Genomic DNA, 17,461 nt, shown 5'->3' with positions numbered 1-17,461 from the left:
TAGACTTCACATTTTTTGGTCTCTAGGCTGAATTCTTTCCTCACCACCCTGATACATAAAGACCAAGTGGGCTTCGTTCCAAATAGGCAAGCCCCTGAGAACACCTGTAAGAAGATTTACCTCATACACCACTTTCATTACAACAAATTACATGGCATGTCATTAGCACTTGACCTACATAAAACCTTTGACTCTATCACTTATTATTTACATTACATATTGCAAAAGTGACGATTTGGGAATATTTTTTGTCCTGGTTAAAATCTCTACTCGTACCCAATCGTTACTGTCAAATATTTAAACTGTAATTCTACTCCTTTCCCTATTGAAGGAGGGACCCATCAGGGATGTCTGCTCTCTCCAATTTTGCTTGTCCTAGAACCTTTGGCGCACCTTATCAGAATGAATCCCAATATTGATGGCCTACAGTCTGGTTGTCATAAAGTCAGCCTTTTTGCTGACAATTTTTTGCTGACCCAAGCTATCATATCTTTGTCATAGCTATTGTCCACTTTAAACGTCTTCCCTCAAAGTTCCAATCTGTATATCAATGAGGGAAATCAGTATCCCCTAAAAGTTCCCTATCTAACCCAATGCTGGCAATGCTCAAATCCTCATTCAAATTCACAAGGGTCGATAAACAAATGGAATACCTCGGTATCCAGCTCTTCCCTCATTTTTCCAATTTATTTTTAGCCAATTATCATAAAACTGAAATAGCATCCTGTACCAGACATTCCATTTCATTAATGAAGAGGATAAACTCCATCAAAATGAATGTTCTACCAAAAATATTATATCTTTTTCACACCCTCTTGATTCCAGTCTTCCCTTTTGCTGTTAAATCCTTCAAAAATAATATTATGTTCTTTATTTGTCATAAACACTGATCTAGAATCCCTGGGGAAACTGTATATATCCACAGATGTCATGGTGGCCTAGGAGTCCCAAATTTGCCTTGTATATGGGGCTAGTTTGGCTCATTCCTGGGTGGAATTGGAAGCTGCTTCCTGCACCCTTATAAGCCACAAATCATCACCTTAGACACCTCCTAATCTACTGCGATCCACATTAACCCCTCTGAATAAACATACTCTGATACTCAAATACTCTAGCAATTTACTTTCTGCTCACCTCTCTATACCCCCACTTTTTACGCCAGGGTTTGAATCCCCTGCTACTTACTCACGTGACCTTGTTATGGCCGCCTCTCTGCTGGAGAAAGACTATCCTCCCATGGCCGGTCATCCCATTCTTGAATCAGCATATACAGTGCTGTGAATAAGTATTTTTAATTTTTTTTTTTCCTTATTTGTCACACTTAACTCAGATCATCAAACTAATTTTATTATTGCACAAAGATAATCCAAGTAAATACAAAATGCAGTTTTTTAATGGTGATTTCATTTATTAAGGAGAAAAGCTGGCCAAACCTGCCTGGCCCTATGTGAAAAAGTAATTCAACAATAAGAAAGAGACTGGGTAAAAATGGCACCAAGGGAGAGTTCCAAGGCGAAACCCACTGTTCATTAAAAAGAACACAAAGGCTTGTTTCACATTTGCCAAAAAACATCTTAATTATTCCCAAGACTTTTGGCCAAATATTCTGTGTGAGACAAAAGTTAACGTTTTTGGAAGGTGTGTCCTGCTACATCTGGCATAAAACTAACACAGCATTTCATAAAAAAAAACATCATTCCAACAGTCAAACATGGTGGTGATAGTGTGATGGTCCGGGGGTGCTTTCCAGTTTCAGTTCCTGAACAACTTGCCATAGTTGATAGAACCATGAGTTCTGCACTCTACCAGAAAATCCTGAGGGAGAATGCCCGGCCATCAGTTCATGACCTTAAGCTTAAGCGCACTTGGGTGATGCAGCAGGACAATGATCTTTTTCTTTTATATAATATATATATTTTGCATATATTTCGAAGTCCTGACTACAGTGAATCACTGGAAAAACGCATCTGCCACTGAGCTAATGGTCCCCCATGTTACAGTTACCTTTTCTTGCCTGTGTTTTCCTCACCATGAGAAGGTGACATTTTTGCTTTCTGTGTTATGTTCCAATAAAGAAGCCAGTTCCTGTTACTCCACAATGTCTGATCTGAATGGACCCTGCTGCACCCAGTGATCGCACTCTGCAACAGAACCTGTCTCTCCTTCTGGATTGGCCATGATCTCCCTCATACACAGCCTAAAGGGCGAACTTGCAGGTGTGTTTCACAACCTAGAAAAAATCTATTAAAAAAGAAATTACAGCTGTGAGGGCGGACATGCCTAGAGGAGTGATTCTAACTGTATGGAGGCAGGGCTTGTGAAATTATCACAGAGACCTGTGTTCCTATATAGAAGGATCACAAGCACTCTATGATCATTCCAGGGAAAAGAACGGTCAGCTGTGTTTACAACAGCAGACCATCCTTCTCTCTTAGCGGGGAGCGATCACGGGTGTCAGGCGGCAATCTGAGCCGCCTGCTCTGTGCATCGGAGTCCCCACTGCCTAAGTTGGTTTGCGCAGGAGGGGCTGCCTGCTGCAGTATAACTGCGGCGGGCGGTGCTTAAGTGGTTAAGGTGGGGGCAAAGTTTTTGAATTGGGATTATTCATATTGTAATTATATAGTATAAATAGATTTATGAATTGTTCTACTGCAAAGGCTGTATATTTGAGATGATTTGTCCCTGCAACTTAAAATATATCAGAAAAAAAGATATTTAAGAACCCACAATATCCAAACATACAGTATGTGGGAAATAAATGCTGGAAGTGATAAAAGCCTAGTTGCTATGCATTCTGCTTCTTACCATGGCAAATCCCAGTGGGGGTTAAAGGTGAAATACATTTATCAATTAAAGATAAGTTCACATAGGTGTGAATTTCATAGCATCCTCCTACAAAGATAATACTCTATTTAATAATAATAATAATAATAATAAAATATTTTATTATCCAGCATGTATCATCCTGATGAAGCTCACAGCATGAGCGAAACGTTTGATGGGATATGGTGGCCCAAAGGTCCCCACAAGCTGATCACAGCCTACACTGAGTGTCTGAGATGAATGAAGGTTTACTAGCCAAGCAGTAAATAATAAAATGATTCTGGCCTGAAGACGCTAGGAGATGGCCATCTCAGATAAGTGCTATTGCAGCACAATTGTTAATAATGACTACACTGACAGTTCTTTGGTGGGGGTGGCATATATATATGAGCAGACATACCACATGTGTCGTGGAGAGGTGCGACTGTTATAAGCGTGTTAATATGACTTCATAATTATTAATGCCGGCTTAGGCATTTTGCTGTGAAGTGTGGATCAGCATATTTAAGGAGCTTATTCCTTGTGCATTTGCAGAGCAGCATATTGCAGCCTGCTAGATGGAGTGATACAGTATATGAATGCACTGCTTTGATGTCATATATCAGTTTTCTAGCTGAAAGTTAAATTGTAAAAGCTCTCTGTGTGCTCAATACAGTATATGGACAATTGTGGGAGGATTTGTTAATGAATCTTTATATATTTAATTATAGGGATATTTTGAAATCAAAAATTTCCCTAAGGTCATGGGTAGGGGGTTCAAATATCCCCAAAGCAGTATTAAACCCAAAAGCAACCATTTATTATATTGCATTATATTATATAGATGGCTACATTCGTTTCCTTTTCTAGGGCTTTTTTCTTCTTCTTTCATCTGGTAATCCAGCCAACAAGTCTTTTGTTTTTCGCAGCACAAACTCTTACGCAAAATGTATTGGTTTACATGGATGAAACACTTAATACTGACAGGGGAGATTTTTTTCAGACTAAATTAATACTATTTTAGTCGACTACAATACAACTAAATATAAAACAATTCAGATGATGAAATACTACTAGAACTAAAATGGCATTTTAGTCAACAGAATATGACTAAATCTAAATAGCAATTTGATGTCAAAATTAACACTGGATAACAGCTAAAACCGTGTCTGTATTGCATGTTCAAGCCTTAATACCATGAATAATAACATGGTATTCAATTTGTACTTAAGGAGTATATAATGAGCTTGGAAATTCTAGGGAAATGCTTAAATAATGCATTACAATTTAACTAAACCTATTGAATTTTAGTCAACCAAAATGTTGGGTTTTAGTCGACTAAAATACAGAATAATACAATAATTCAGATTAATAAAATACGGGGAAATCTAAAATCATTTAGTCGACTAAAATACAGAATAATACAATAATACAAACAATTCAGATTAATACGGGTAAAACTAAAATGGCATTTTAGTTAAAAGACTATGACTAAAACTAAATTGAAATTTGACGTCAAAATTACCACTGGTAAACACAGGCTGAATATAGGCTGGTATTGGGAGGTTCAACAGAATGTATGTGTACATCAGCCTGTCCAACAGAAACTGGCCGAACAGTTGGCTTTTATCGAACAGGCATGCTGGAAAAGCAGCAGCCAATCAACATCTGATCAGCACTGACAGCCAATGGCTATCTCTCGTCTTGACTACTGCAACTCCCTCCTCATTGGCTTACCTTTACATAGGCTATTCCCTATTCAATCCATTGTGAATGCTGCTGCCAGACTCTTCCACCTTACCAACCTCTCAGCATCTGCTACTCCTCCCTGCCAATTTCTCCATTGGCTGCCACTAACAATAACTTACAATGCTATCCACAACTTTGCCCCGAGCTACATAGCTAACCTAGTCTCAAAATACCAACCAAATAATTCTTTTTATTCCTCCGAAGACCTCCTGCTCTCTAGATCCCTTGTCACCTGCTCCCATACTTGTCTCCAGGACTTCTCCCGAGCCTCTCCTATCCTCTGGAATTCCCTACCCCAATCTGTCCGACTATTTACTACTCTAGCCACTTTTAGGCGATCCCTGAAAAATTTTCTCTTCAGAGAAGCCTATCCTGCCTCCACCTAACAACTGTACTTTTTTTTCAGCTCATCCCCCACAGTAATTATATTTTGTATCACTTCACCCTCCCTTTTAGATTGTAAGCTCTAACAATCAAAGCCCCCTAATTCCTTCTTTATTAAATTGTATTGCAACGGCACTGTTTGCCCTCACACTATAAAACGCTGCCCAAACTATTGGCGCTATATGAATCCTGTATAATAACAATAATGGCTGTGAACACTGACCCGTATGTTGTGGTGGTGAGGGGGAGGCAGTCCCACTGTCAGAACACAATAGCTCAGTAGGGAGATCACTGTACTAACATTGCATAGTTAGTACAGCAATCTCCTCCCGAGCTCCTCAAAACTCATAGTTTGTACCCCGCATAATTCATTTATGCAAAACCTTTATCCCAGAAGGAAAAAAAGAAAATTGCTGTAACTGATTATAATGTGTGAGCTGGAGTGTGGCTTCAATTTGTTAGTTGTTCAAAATCTGCTAATACATTTAACACTACCTTCCCCCCAAGACTGACAATGCTGCTGTTTACTTTGCCTCCTCTGCTCATTCCTACATTCCTCAGTTGTGCTTCACTAATACATGACTAAGTTTCAGGGAGCAGAGTCCAGGCTGAGGTTGCCACTCTAATCATCTCTGCAAGACACCATAGATGTGTGGCTTCCTTGAGCTATCCTTCTTCCCTTGAATCATTGCAGGAGTCAGGATGGGCTCCATCCCCTGTCATCACTCTAGCAGCTTCTGAAAATTTCGCTATGTTCACTGTCCTGAGCTGTGCTCAACGTTGTGTCAAACTCCTATATTGATCTTACTACATGTAGATAATGTGCTCCTCGCTGCCCTCAAAAGACTGGGGACGTCCTATATGGCTGTAAGTATAGGAAACAAAGAAGGCACATGGGCCTGGTGCATTATCCTCAAAACATGTTTTATAAAAAACTATAAAACGGAGGTGAATGTACTCACAAACCAATGCTTGCATCATAGCTTAGACATAACATTATCTGCTTAAGTCTATATACGCAAATTCACAATGCTCGTAGACACATCGACTAACGTGTTTTGAGGTTACCGTCTTCTTTAGAGCTTTGTCTGGATGACTACTGGTATAGCTGAAGGACTCTTGTGGTCCAATTCCATGCCTCTTAGCCGCTGAAGAAGAGGGTCCCCTCCAAACGCGTTAGCTGAGGTGTCTACGAGCATTGTGAATTTACGTATATACACTTAAGCAGATGATGTTATGTCTAAGCTGTGATGCAAGCATTGGTTTGTGAGTACATTCACCTCCATTTTATAACATTTAATAAAACCAAGGGGTGTGTGTGATTCCTGCGCTGTCTGGGGTAGTTAGAGACTCCCTGATGCTGCACCACTGATACTGATACTACACAGTTGGACAGATATTGTTATGGGGGTAGTGGTGCGCTTCAGGGGCTGGATGTTTTGTGTATCTCTAAATTTAATAGGTGAGTATAAAATATGGGTGTGTATCAATAAATTTCAAGAAAAGTGCTAAGTGCTGTAGTGGTGCTGGTGTGTTATATCGTTGAAAAAGTAATAAATAAATAAATAAAAGTGTGTTGTGTTTCCAAGAAATCTCTGTGAAACCTTAATCAATATGTATATCACTAGATATCCAAATACACTGACGGTGTCTTCTTCACAAGTTCAATAAATAAATATACCATCAATTTCATACATCATCATCAAGAAATGAATAAAATCAAATAAATCGATCGATCAAAATTAAATATATATAGGTGCTCATTTAAAGTGCTGCATGCCTCCTACAGTCGCCTTATGAAGTATTCCAAAGTGCTCCCAATAAGTGAGACTAAAATAAATAAATACAGTAGAATTACATATAAAAAGTATTTTCCAGAAATAAAGTCCAAAGTGTTCCAAAGTATAAACGTGTTATTTTTCCTTTATGGACGTGCTTAGATGTATAAATAAAGTGACTTAGTATCCTCCACCTTGTGTGTCACCTCTATGTGCACTAAACTCTCACCTTAAAGGCAAGAAAAATATGCCTCTGATATATATCCAGACTATGGGTAGATGTTGCTCCCTTTGGCCTCTGTCCGTTTTGGATCCAGGTCACCGGTCCTATTTCCCTTTAAATTAGAATATCCTGGACTCCTATAGATGACCGGTTCGGTCCGCTTTCCTTGTACTATCCTCCTTGTTTGGCTCAAAAACAAAGGACTATCATGGTGCAGTAAATCTATACTTTTATTGCCATATATGTAGAAATACACTTACAGTGTTGAGAAGATTAATCCGCATAAACCACAACAACCACCGCTGTGGAGATCGAGTTCCGTTTCGTAACGTCACTTCCGGGTATATGGCTCCTCCTACGCGTTACGTCACGAGGCCACGTGACTTCCTCAGCTGTTCATCTGGAACCTCTCCCTGCTGCTAATCACTGTCCCTGTCAGACGGGTGACCTGACCCTACACTACCCACGCAATAAATGTGTGCCAGGTCTGGGAGCCAAAGCCTTAAATAGGCTCTTCCTGACACAAAATGGCTGTCAGAGTCACATGAGACAGATGCATCTAATTGGATAGCTTCCACAGTAACCCAGGAAACCATGTTTCTCTTGACTTCCCCTCCAACTGCAATATCGCTGCGGCTGAGCACCACCTATAATGAAAAAAATAGGCTGCACGTGCCTACAAGTGTATGGGCAAGAAAAAAAAAACGCATGTAGTACATCTCGGCAATACATGCATATTTTCCTATATGCTGTTTTTTTTTTTACTGTTTCCAGCACAGAAAAATGGGGTGAGCACCTAACCTTCTTTAATAGGCTGACAATGCTACCTCTGCTGAACTGAAATCCCAGCAATAATATTCAGCCCTTTCCAAGTTCTTTGTTGCTAAACTACAGAACACCTCTTCTCCTCACCTCTATAACAAAATCATTTTTAAAGGAACAAAACATGGAGAGGCAGTTTGATTGCCGAAGGGCTGAAGAGCAGTACAATAACGAGTGTCTGCAGGCAACAGTGAAACATGGTGGAAGTTCCTAGCAAGTTTGGGGCTGTATTTCGGCAAATGAAGTTGAAGATTTGGTTAGGATTCAGTGGAGTCCTCAATGCTGAGAAATACAGGCAAATATTTATCCATCATGTCATACCATCAGGGAGGTGTGTGATTGGCTCAAATTGTATTCCGGCATTAAGAACTATCTTCAGAGTAAGGAAGAACAAGGAGTCCTGGACGTGATGGCTTAGCCCCTACAGAGCCCTGACTTTAACATTATCAAGTCTGTCTGGGATTACATGAAGATACAGAAGGATTTGAGGCAGCCTACATCCACAGAAGATCTGTGGTTAATTCTTCAAGATGTTTGAAACAATCTACCTGCCAAGTTCATTCAAAAACTGAGTGTACAAGCACTGTGTATACCTAGAAGAATTGATGCTGTGGTCACACCAAATGGTGGTCACACCAAATATTGTGTTTGATTTAGATTTTTCTTCTATTGACTCACTTTGCATTCTGTAAATTAATAAAAAATAAATGAATTAAAAGATATATTTATGAAAGCATTCTTGCTTTACAACATTTCTTCATACCTGACAAAACCTTTTGCACAGTACTGTATATATTCAGTATATAAAACATTAAAGCGGAGTTCCACCCTGGGAATACTTTTTTTTTAATAAAAATACCCTCGGGACAGTCAGGGCTAGTACATTCCACAATGGCTAGCCTCTGATCTGTCCCGGGTTGCACTTACCTTTTAGGAGAAATACTTACCTTGAAAAAGTATTGTCCAGCGCTGCCATCTCAAGTGTGGGCAGCTTGAAGCCAGCGCGATCCTCTTCTGCGTCCTCTTCCGTCTTCTTCGGTCCCACGATGCACTGCACCGGCCCCGCCGTCACTTCCGGTGCGTGCGCGTCATCCCTCCACAGCTTCTGGGCGTGCCCAGAAGCTGTTTAGAAGGGAATGACGCGCACACACCGGAACTGACGTCGGGGCCGGTGCAGGCGCATTGATTCCTGGGAGCGATGACGTTCAGCTCCCAGGAATCATTGCAAAGCCAGGAAGTGACGACGGGCCGTGGCCAGCGAGGGGAGGAAGAAGGAAGTAAGGTAAGTATATTTTCTTCTATACGAGGTAAGTAAAAAAAAAAAAATTGCGATTATCCATTTGTTTTTCAGGTGACCCGGAGCGAGAAGATGGAGGTAAGTATAAATTTAGGGTGGAACTCCACTTTAACCATCTCTATTTGTCAGGTTTACCTTTAGCATCGAAAGTGAAAGTAAAAGAAAATCCCACATTGTGGGTTGTCCCCACAATAGGAGTAAAGGAAAAAAAAATTCCAATGGGGACACTAGTTCTGATGACCCTGGTAACAACAAGAGATTTCCTATCACATTCCCCTCACTTCCTGTTTTGGCTATGGGACAGGAAATGAAGGGAAATCTCTCAAAAGGGAGACAGATGGAAAAAAACTGACAGGTTAAAAAAACCCTCCCTCTATCCAAAATGAAGAAAAAGGTTTTGTTTTAGTTGTTCTTTAAATTTGACTGGATTTTCAAACTAGACGACCAGATTGTTAAATGTATGCAGCTGATGACTTTTGTATTATTTGTAAGTCCATAACTCTTATTTATTTTAATTTTAGATTGAATTCAAAGAAGTTGTTCATTGGCGTCGTGCTGTCATGGCTGTGAGCTTCAACTTAGTATCCCTCACACTCTCCACCATAGCCCTACTTAGCAGCTATTGGTGCGAAGGTACTCAGAAAGTTCCAAAGCCTCTTTGCGGGAATGGTAAGGCTACCAAATGCATAGTTGTTCCAATAGCCGTGGAGAGCGTCAATGCATCTGGGCAAGATGTGGTCCATTATAGCTGGGAGACTGGAGATGACAGGTTTGCTTTCCGCTATTTTCATACCGGGATCTGGTATTCTTGTGAGGAAAACATCCTAGGAACAGGTAAGCAAACAATATGTTTTTTGTGTTAACAGTTAACAGGCATTTGAAATTTTATGATGTTTGGTCGATTGTTGGTCGTTGTTGGTTAAAGGTTAAGTACGCTTAAAGCGTATTTGCCCTTTTTGCCTTTTCCAAACTGCATGCTTAGAGTTTTTGCAAATACAGCTCAGAGCAATATTTACCTCCTGACAGCCTGGATCTTTTTCCCACTGTGTGTGTGTAGTCAATAGCTCCTCACAGACCTCTACGGGGCTTTCTACCAAGGCAGGAGATGCTTGGGAGACAGTCCATATAGTCTATAAAAACAGTCAGTGGATAAGAGGGGTTATACATTGTGGCGAGCTGGGGCTGCAACAACTGGGTAAGTATGCACTTGGGATGGAGGGGGTGTGGCAAAAACGGGTAAGCTTATTTAGTTTGGAATATACTTAAAGTGATCTTGTCACCACAGGGTTACTTATACACACAGTCTGTAATGGAAGAGGCAATATATGTACCTTTCTGGTAACCTATGTGCTCATATCCAGCTGCTTTTCTGCTTCTTTGCACCTTCAGATAAACCATCCCTTTGAGTGGGTCAAATATCTGCTACCCTCCCCCGCTCGCTGTGGTTTCTCCTGCCAACTCCTACTCCACTTGTTACAAGCTTGCAGAAAGAACTACAGCATGTAGTGGGGGAGCAGGTCTTCCACACAGCTGGAAGTGCAGAATACATACAGCGGACAGAGAGCAGAGAAACTGCAGCTTTTCAGCACATAGGATTGCGGAAAGCTAAGTACAGTATATTGCCTCTTCTATTACAGGCTGCCTTGTGTTTAGAAATGATTCTGTTGTGATTCTTCAGAAATTAAGGCAAAAATGTGTTATGCTACATTTCTTTGCTAAAAAAACCCCCAAATCTATGTATATTATTTAGTATGTGTGACAGTTATGGAATCTACAAACTATGGTATTTACGTTTGAAAATTGATCAATCCTGATGTACTGACTGCCTAAATAAATTATTGAAGCTCCAAAATGCCAGGGCAGTAGAAACACCCCCCAAATTACCCATTTTTGGAAAATAGTCAGTCCAAGGTATTTAGAAAGTGGCAGGGTGGGTTTTTTGAAGTTGTAATTTTTTTGTCACAAGTTTTCGGAAGATTAGAAAATGAAATAAAATCATTTTTTTTTTCAAAGTTGTAATCTTAACAAGTTATTTCTCATACACAGCATAGGCATACTTATAATTACAGCCCAAATCCCATTTTGGTATGCCTCCAGAGTATGGGGATACCACGTGTTTGAGACTTTTCATCCAAGGATCTCCTTTGGGCTTTCAAGGAGCATAAATGAAGCATCTAATTTCAGTGGAAATAACAACGAAATGACCACATTTTGGAAAGCAAACACTTCAAAGTATTTTCTAAAAGGCATTATAAGACTTTTGAAAATGTCATTTTGCCACAAGTTATTGAAAAATGCAGGAAAGAAAATGCAAATGCATATTATTACACAACTTGTCAATTTAATAAGATATTTCTCACATACAGTATGGGCATACTTAGAATTACAACCTAAAACACATTTTACTACTCTTGCCATGTATGGCAGTACCACACTAGTGAGAGCAATACCACACATGTGAGACTTTTTCAGTGTATGTACTGATTATGTACAGGTCATTGTATCTTTTGTATCACACAAATCAATCAATGATGTCAGAACGCTGTAATGGTCGCCTCTGTATGTTTGATCAGGGAATATAGCTTAGTGTAGCATCACCTATAGCAGTCCCAGTACCTAGAAGCCAAGCAAGCCTAGCTTCGTATACATGGCTGTTCCCAGGAATAGCATGTTCACTGGCAGGAAGTACAGTTGTCTGCAGAGAATGGCTGAGACTGGTGTCTCTCAGGAGTGTCTTAAGAGGGAAGGGTCGGTATAGGCACAGGCAGGCACATGGTCAGCAAACAGGCAAAGGATCAGTCTAGGCAGCAGGCAGAATTGTGGTCAATAAACAGACCAGGGTTAGTACAGGCAGCAGGCAAAAGCAACACTGCACTGGTGTAGCAATGAACAATGACAGTGTTACTTGTGTAGTGGTGATCAGGAACACTTGTTTTTGCGGGCACTAATCTGGTGACACTGGAGACTAGTGTGGCAGCAAACAGGAACACTGCTGCTGACTTACACTGGTCTGGTGACATTGGGGCAAGTGTGGTGACAATCAGGGACACAGGCTTACACTGATGTGATGTCACTGCAACTGGTGTGGTGGTGGTAAGGAACACTGTTGTTAGCATACACTGGTCTGGTGACAGTGAGACAGGTATAGTGATAGTGATCAAGGACACTGTAACTGATGTGGCAGTGATCTAGGACAATATGGCTGCTGTGGTGTTTAGGGTTTATTTATTTATTTTATTGCTTATGATTGCTTATACAATGATGATAAATGTATAAGCAATCTGTCTTAAATTGTGTTTGGCATCCATGATGCCATTGTATACTTCTGTGCTTAGTCACAGCTATTACATGGTACAGGGCTGCTGTGATCGGTCAATGTAACCTAATCAATGTAACCAATCATAGAGATCACAGTAGTAAGCAATGGCGGCATGAATGACAACCATTGTTTACTATTTTTCATGTGATTGCTGGGGTTGGTCACAGCGATCACATGGTACCAGGGCCAATCACAGTGGCACAGTACCCCTATCGGTAATCCACTGTGTCCAGCACAGAGTTCCAGAATTGGGTGGGCGCACTTATGCGTCCTCCCAGAACAACAGCTACATATATGCAGTGGCCAGGCGGGAAGTGGTTAAAACTGAACTCATGGCAAAAAAAAATCCTAATTTATTGCAGTTGGGTATTCTTTGGCAAAAAAATAATTATGAAATGTATTGTTCAATGTAAGGAATGTAAATACTGTAAATTATATTGTGTTTATATGAGTCTCTAGTTAACCTGTAAGAGAAGGCCAATTCTTTGAGCCAAAGAAGCTCTGTTGTGCTTACATGTACTGGTAAAGAACATGCTAAAAGCTAGAGAAATTACACTCTACAGTATGCTGCTGTTCTTTCATGACCTAGTCACAGGTTGGTGGTAGAGGGTTCTTCAAGTTGTATTATTTACAGTTAGGAAATGTGAGAATAATGTCTTGGCTATGCTGTGTAGCAGAGCTCTATAAATCTCAAGAATGGAACAGATGGAAAAAATGAAAACGTTTTTGGAATATAAATTGTCTTCCCTATATAATATTTTAGCACTGTATTTAATCTGTTCAGTTTTAAGATTTTTTTTATAGCTAATTTACTTTTAAAATTTCAGACAATGGTAAATATACCCACATTAGTGGTACAGTTAGGTCCATATATATTTGGACACAGGCACAATTTTCATACTTTTGGCTCTGTATGCCACCAGATTAATATTAAAACATAACAATCCAAATAAATTTAAGGTGCAGACTTTTAGCTTTAATTCAAGGGGTTGAACATAAATATTAAGTACAAAGTTTAGGAACTGCAACCATTTTTATACACAGCCCCCCCCCCCCCATTTAAGGGTTCAAATGTAAATGGAAAAATTAAAATAATCATAAATAAAATCCTTTACTGGCAATGACTGTCTGAAGTTAGAAAACCATGGACATTACCAAAGACTGGGTTTCCTCCTTTCTGATGCTTTGCCTGGCTCTAACTGCAACTGTTTTCATTTGTTTTTTGTTTGTGGGTCTTTCTGCCTTTAGTTTTGCCTTCAGCAAGTGAAATGCATGCTCAATTGGGTTGAGATCAGGTGATTGACTTGGCCATTGCAGAATATTCTACTTCTTTTCCTTCAAAAGCTCCTGGGTTGCTTTTGCAGTGTGTTTTGGATCATTGTCCATCTGTACTGTGAAGAGCCGTCCAATCAACTTTGCTGCATTTGACTGAATCCTGGGCTGACAGTATATCTCTAAACACTGTACAAAAACTCAAAAGGAGACACAAGCGTACAGCTGCCCTCGCATAATATAGTTTTTCTTGAAGACATCAAACGCACTCACATGATCCTGGATGATTCAGGGCATGTATAATAGTTGATTCCTTCCTGCTCTCCTGGATGACCCCTTCAAGCTTGTACAGAGCTCAATTGCTGCTCCTACTCGATGGCGGGACCCAAGTCCTCCTAGCTGAGGCTCCGGCGTTCTCGGCCAAGTGCGCCTGCGCCCAGACCACCTTGCACAGTCGCCACTGCGCATGAACGCCATGGCGCTGCCGGAAGACTGAAGGTGGGGGAAAGTGAAGGACAGAGCAACAGTACACACCTACATCCGTTGCTATGACAACATGTTTCGGAGGCGTGACTGTGCATGCTGGTCCGGGCGCAGGCGCACTTGGCCGAGAATGTCGGAGCTTTGGCTAGGAGGACTTCGGCCATCGGGTCTATTAGGAGCAGCGATCTAGCTCAGTACAAGCTTAAAGGGTTCATCCAGAAGAGCAGAAAGGAATCAGCTATTGTACATGCCCTGAACCATCCAGGATCATGTGAGTGCATCCACTATTAAAGTTTAGTTTGATGTCTTCAATTAAAAACTATATTATGCGAGGGCGGCTGTGCGCTTGTGTCTCCTTTTGACTTTTTGTACAGATCATTTGTCCGCCACCCAGTGGAATCAAGGAGAGCTGCAATGACCTTGCATTTGAAAAGTGAATTTCTTTTCCAAAAAAGACTATCTACCAGCCAGCTTTGAAGTGTATATTTGGTCAGCGCATGAATTGGTGAAAAATATCTTTCTTATGTTGTATCTCTAAACACTGCAGAATTAATCCGGCTGCTTCTGTCTTCTGTCACATCATCAATAAACACCAATGACCAAGTGTCACTGGACATGCATGCCCATGCCATCACACTGCCTCCACCATGTTTTACAGATGACGTTGTGTGCTTTGGATCATAAGCCGTTCCAAACTTTCTCCACACTTTTTTCTTCCCTTTATTTTGGTACAGAATATTCTTAGTTTCATCCGTTCAAAGAATGCTTTTGCAGAACTGGTCTGGCTTTTTTAGAAGTTTTTTTCGACAAAGTCTAATCTGGCTTTTCTATTATTTAGGCTTATGGATGGTTTGCACCTTGTGGTGAACCCTCTGTATTTGCTCTTGTGAAGTCTTCTCTTGATTTTAGACTTTGACATTGATATGCCCACCTCCTGGAGAGTGTCCTTCACTTGTCTGGATGTTGTGAATGGGTTTTTCTTTGGGTTATTCAGTGCGTTCTTCTTTCCTCAGAATGTACCAATCTGTTGATTTTGCCACTCCTAATATTGCTGCTATCTCTCTGATAGATTTGCTTAGTTTTTGAAGCCTCATAATGATCTGTTTCACTTGCATAGACAGCTTCTTTGAACGCATGATGTAGGTTCACAACAATAGATTCCAAATGCAAATACCACACTTAGTGTCAACTTCAGGCCTTTTACCTGTTTTTTATTTTTGTTTATTTAAAATTGTATTGAACAGAGAGAAACATAAAACAGATATACATAACCATACAGGTATATAATTTTAACATGGGGGGAACACAACAAAGGGGGAACCAGAGAGGGGGGGAGGGAAAGTGAGGTCAGTACTCGATGACCTCTTAGTGGGTGGGGGTCATCAAGGTGATTTCCTTAGACGGGTCTTGGAATGAGAATGTAGTAGTGTTGGTAGACAAGTCCGAATCCTTCGAGTTTGAGGAGAGGAAACTTGACCATTTAAAGGTAGAAAAGTTTTCGGGAAGAGAATGAATTAAAATCCGTGTTGTTTCAGTCGATAGTTAGAAGAGTTGTAAGCTCCTTTCGTACTTGGGATACTGAGGGGGGAGTCATAGAGATCCATTGAGTCAGGATTACCCTTCTTGCTACTAACAAGCAGGTAAGGATCCACAGGCGAGGCGAGGCAAGGCGGAGGGAGTGCCCGACCATTTTTGCAATCGTTTGTCCCAGTATCCAAAAATAAGAAGCAAAGGGTCTTTAGGTATATTGGAATGTGTGGTGTCAAGCGAAGAAAGAGTTGATCCCAGAACAAGGAGATAGAGGGGCAGGACCAAAACTTATGTCGTAGAGAGGGTCTCTCAGCAGAGCAAAGAGGACACTTGCTAGCGGTAGGATTCGTTTTGTCAGAGAGAAACGGGATATGAGCCCGGTGAAATTTTTTTAGCTGAGTCTCTTTCCAGATCACATTTGGAGTGAGGCTAAGAGTGGTGTGCAATCCTTGGATTATGTTAGGTAGGACACCGTCTCCCGGGAAGTCTTTTAGCCAATTAGAGGCGGTAGATGTGGACTCCGCCGGTGGGCAGATGGCCAAGAGAGGATTGCAGATTCTTGAGATGTTGAAATTCCCGACTCCAGCAGGCCATCTATGAGAGATGTCCAAAACCTGCTCTCAGGGCTCCGGGCCGTGGATTCAATAAAGTGATAGCATTGCGCCAGATAGAAATAGTTTGAGCCCGGGAGGTCATATTTGGCCATGATAGTTTGATAAGGGTAGGAAGTTCCCTTCTGTAGGTCACAAAGATCTGCAAAACCTATAAGTCCCCTGTACTCCCACATCTGGAATGTAGCGTGATCCAGCCCCGGTGGAAAATTAGGATTGCCCTGGATCTGGAGAAATTTAGAAATCTGTAAGGGGAGTTTTAAAAGTTTGCGCACCTCCCTCCATGCAATAACAGTGTCTCTCAATAACAGGTTATGGCGAAGCTCTGGTCGCATCAGAGCCCATTTGGTATGGAGAAGAGCCGACAGGGAGAAAGGGCTGGACATCTGAGACTCCAAAGCATAGTTGGAATATTGTGAGGTCTGAGATATCCAGTCCAAGGCAACCCTAAGTAAACAGGATAAATTGTACAGTCTCAGATTCGGAAAATTAATGCCACCGTCGTGTCTGGGAAGACTATGTTTTTTAATGGAAATGCAGGGTCTCTTGCCCCTCCAAAGAAATCGGGAGATAGCATGGTCAATGGTTTGTGCATCCTTGTGTTTAATCAGCAGGGGGAGGGTCTGCAGTAGATAAAGCAGGCGAGCAAAGCTGACCATTTTAATAAAGTGGCATCTTCCCAGAAGCGACAGCGGCAGTTACATTCAGTTTTCCAGTTCCCGCGTTATCTTGGAGAACAAAGGGGGGTAATTCAAAGTGTATATGGCAGAGGGGGTCTTCCCTATTTTAATGCCGAGATATGTGATATAATTTTTTGCAATCATGAAGGGAGACTTGACTTCCCACGGTCGTCCCGGGTTTCCCCCCAGTGGGAGTATCTCACTTTTAGAGTAGTTAATCGGCAAACCTGAGCATAGTTTAATTAGGAATACTGAATTCATATTAAAGTGATTGTAAAGTCTCGCTTTTTTTTTTTCAATAAAAATAACAAACATGTTATACAGCCGTGGCCAAAAGTTTTGAGAATGACACAAATATAAATTTTCACATAGTCTGCTGCTTCAGTGTTTTTAGATTTTTTTATCAGATGTTACTATGGTATACTGTATATTGTATACAGATTATGGTAAAGCTAGTAGCTTGAAGACATTTTGCTGCTTATCCAAGCAGCTTCTTAAGAGCTGAACAAAC

At 40.9% G+C, this 17,461-nt stretch overlaps 1 protein-coding gene across 1 annotated transcript in view; it reads left to right on the top strand.

The window, feature by feature from the left end:
* Nucleotides 1-17,461, top strand: part of GSG1 (germ cell associated 1) — a gene marked incomplete at its 3' end in the record, with an annotated part of 91,523 nt that overhangs the window by 17,779 nt on the left and 56,283 nt on the right. The window contains exon 2 of the mRNA XM_082265797.1: nucleotides 9,577-9,889. Within this exon, the coding sequence (XP_082121923.1) occupies nucleotides 9,577-9,889 (313 nt within the window). The remainder of the gene's footprint in view (nucleotides 1-9,576; nucleotides 9,890-17,461) is intronic.

Source organism: Pelophylax lessonae (genome assembly GCF_965119305.1).
Source record: "Pelophylax lessonae genome assembly, chromosome: 8".
NCBI lineage: Eukaryota > Metazoa > Chordata > Amphibia > Anura > Ranidae > Pelophylax > Pelophylax lessonae.
This window is presented reverse-complemented; position numbering and strand designations above follow the sequence as displayed.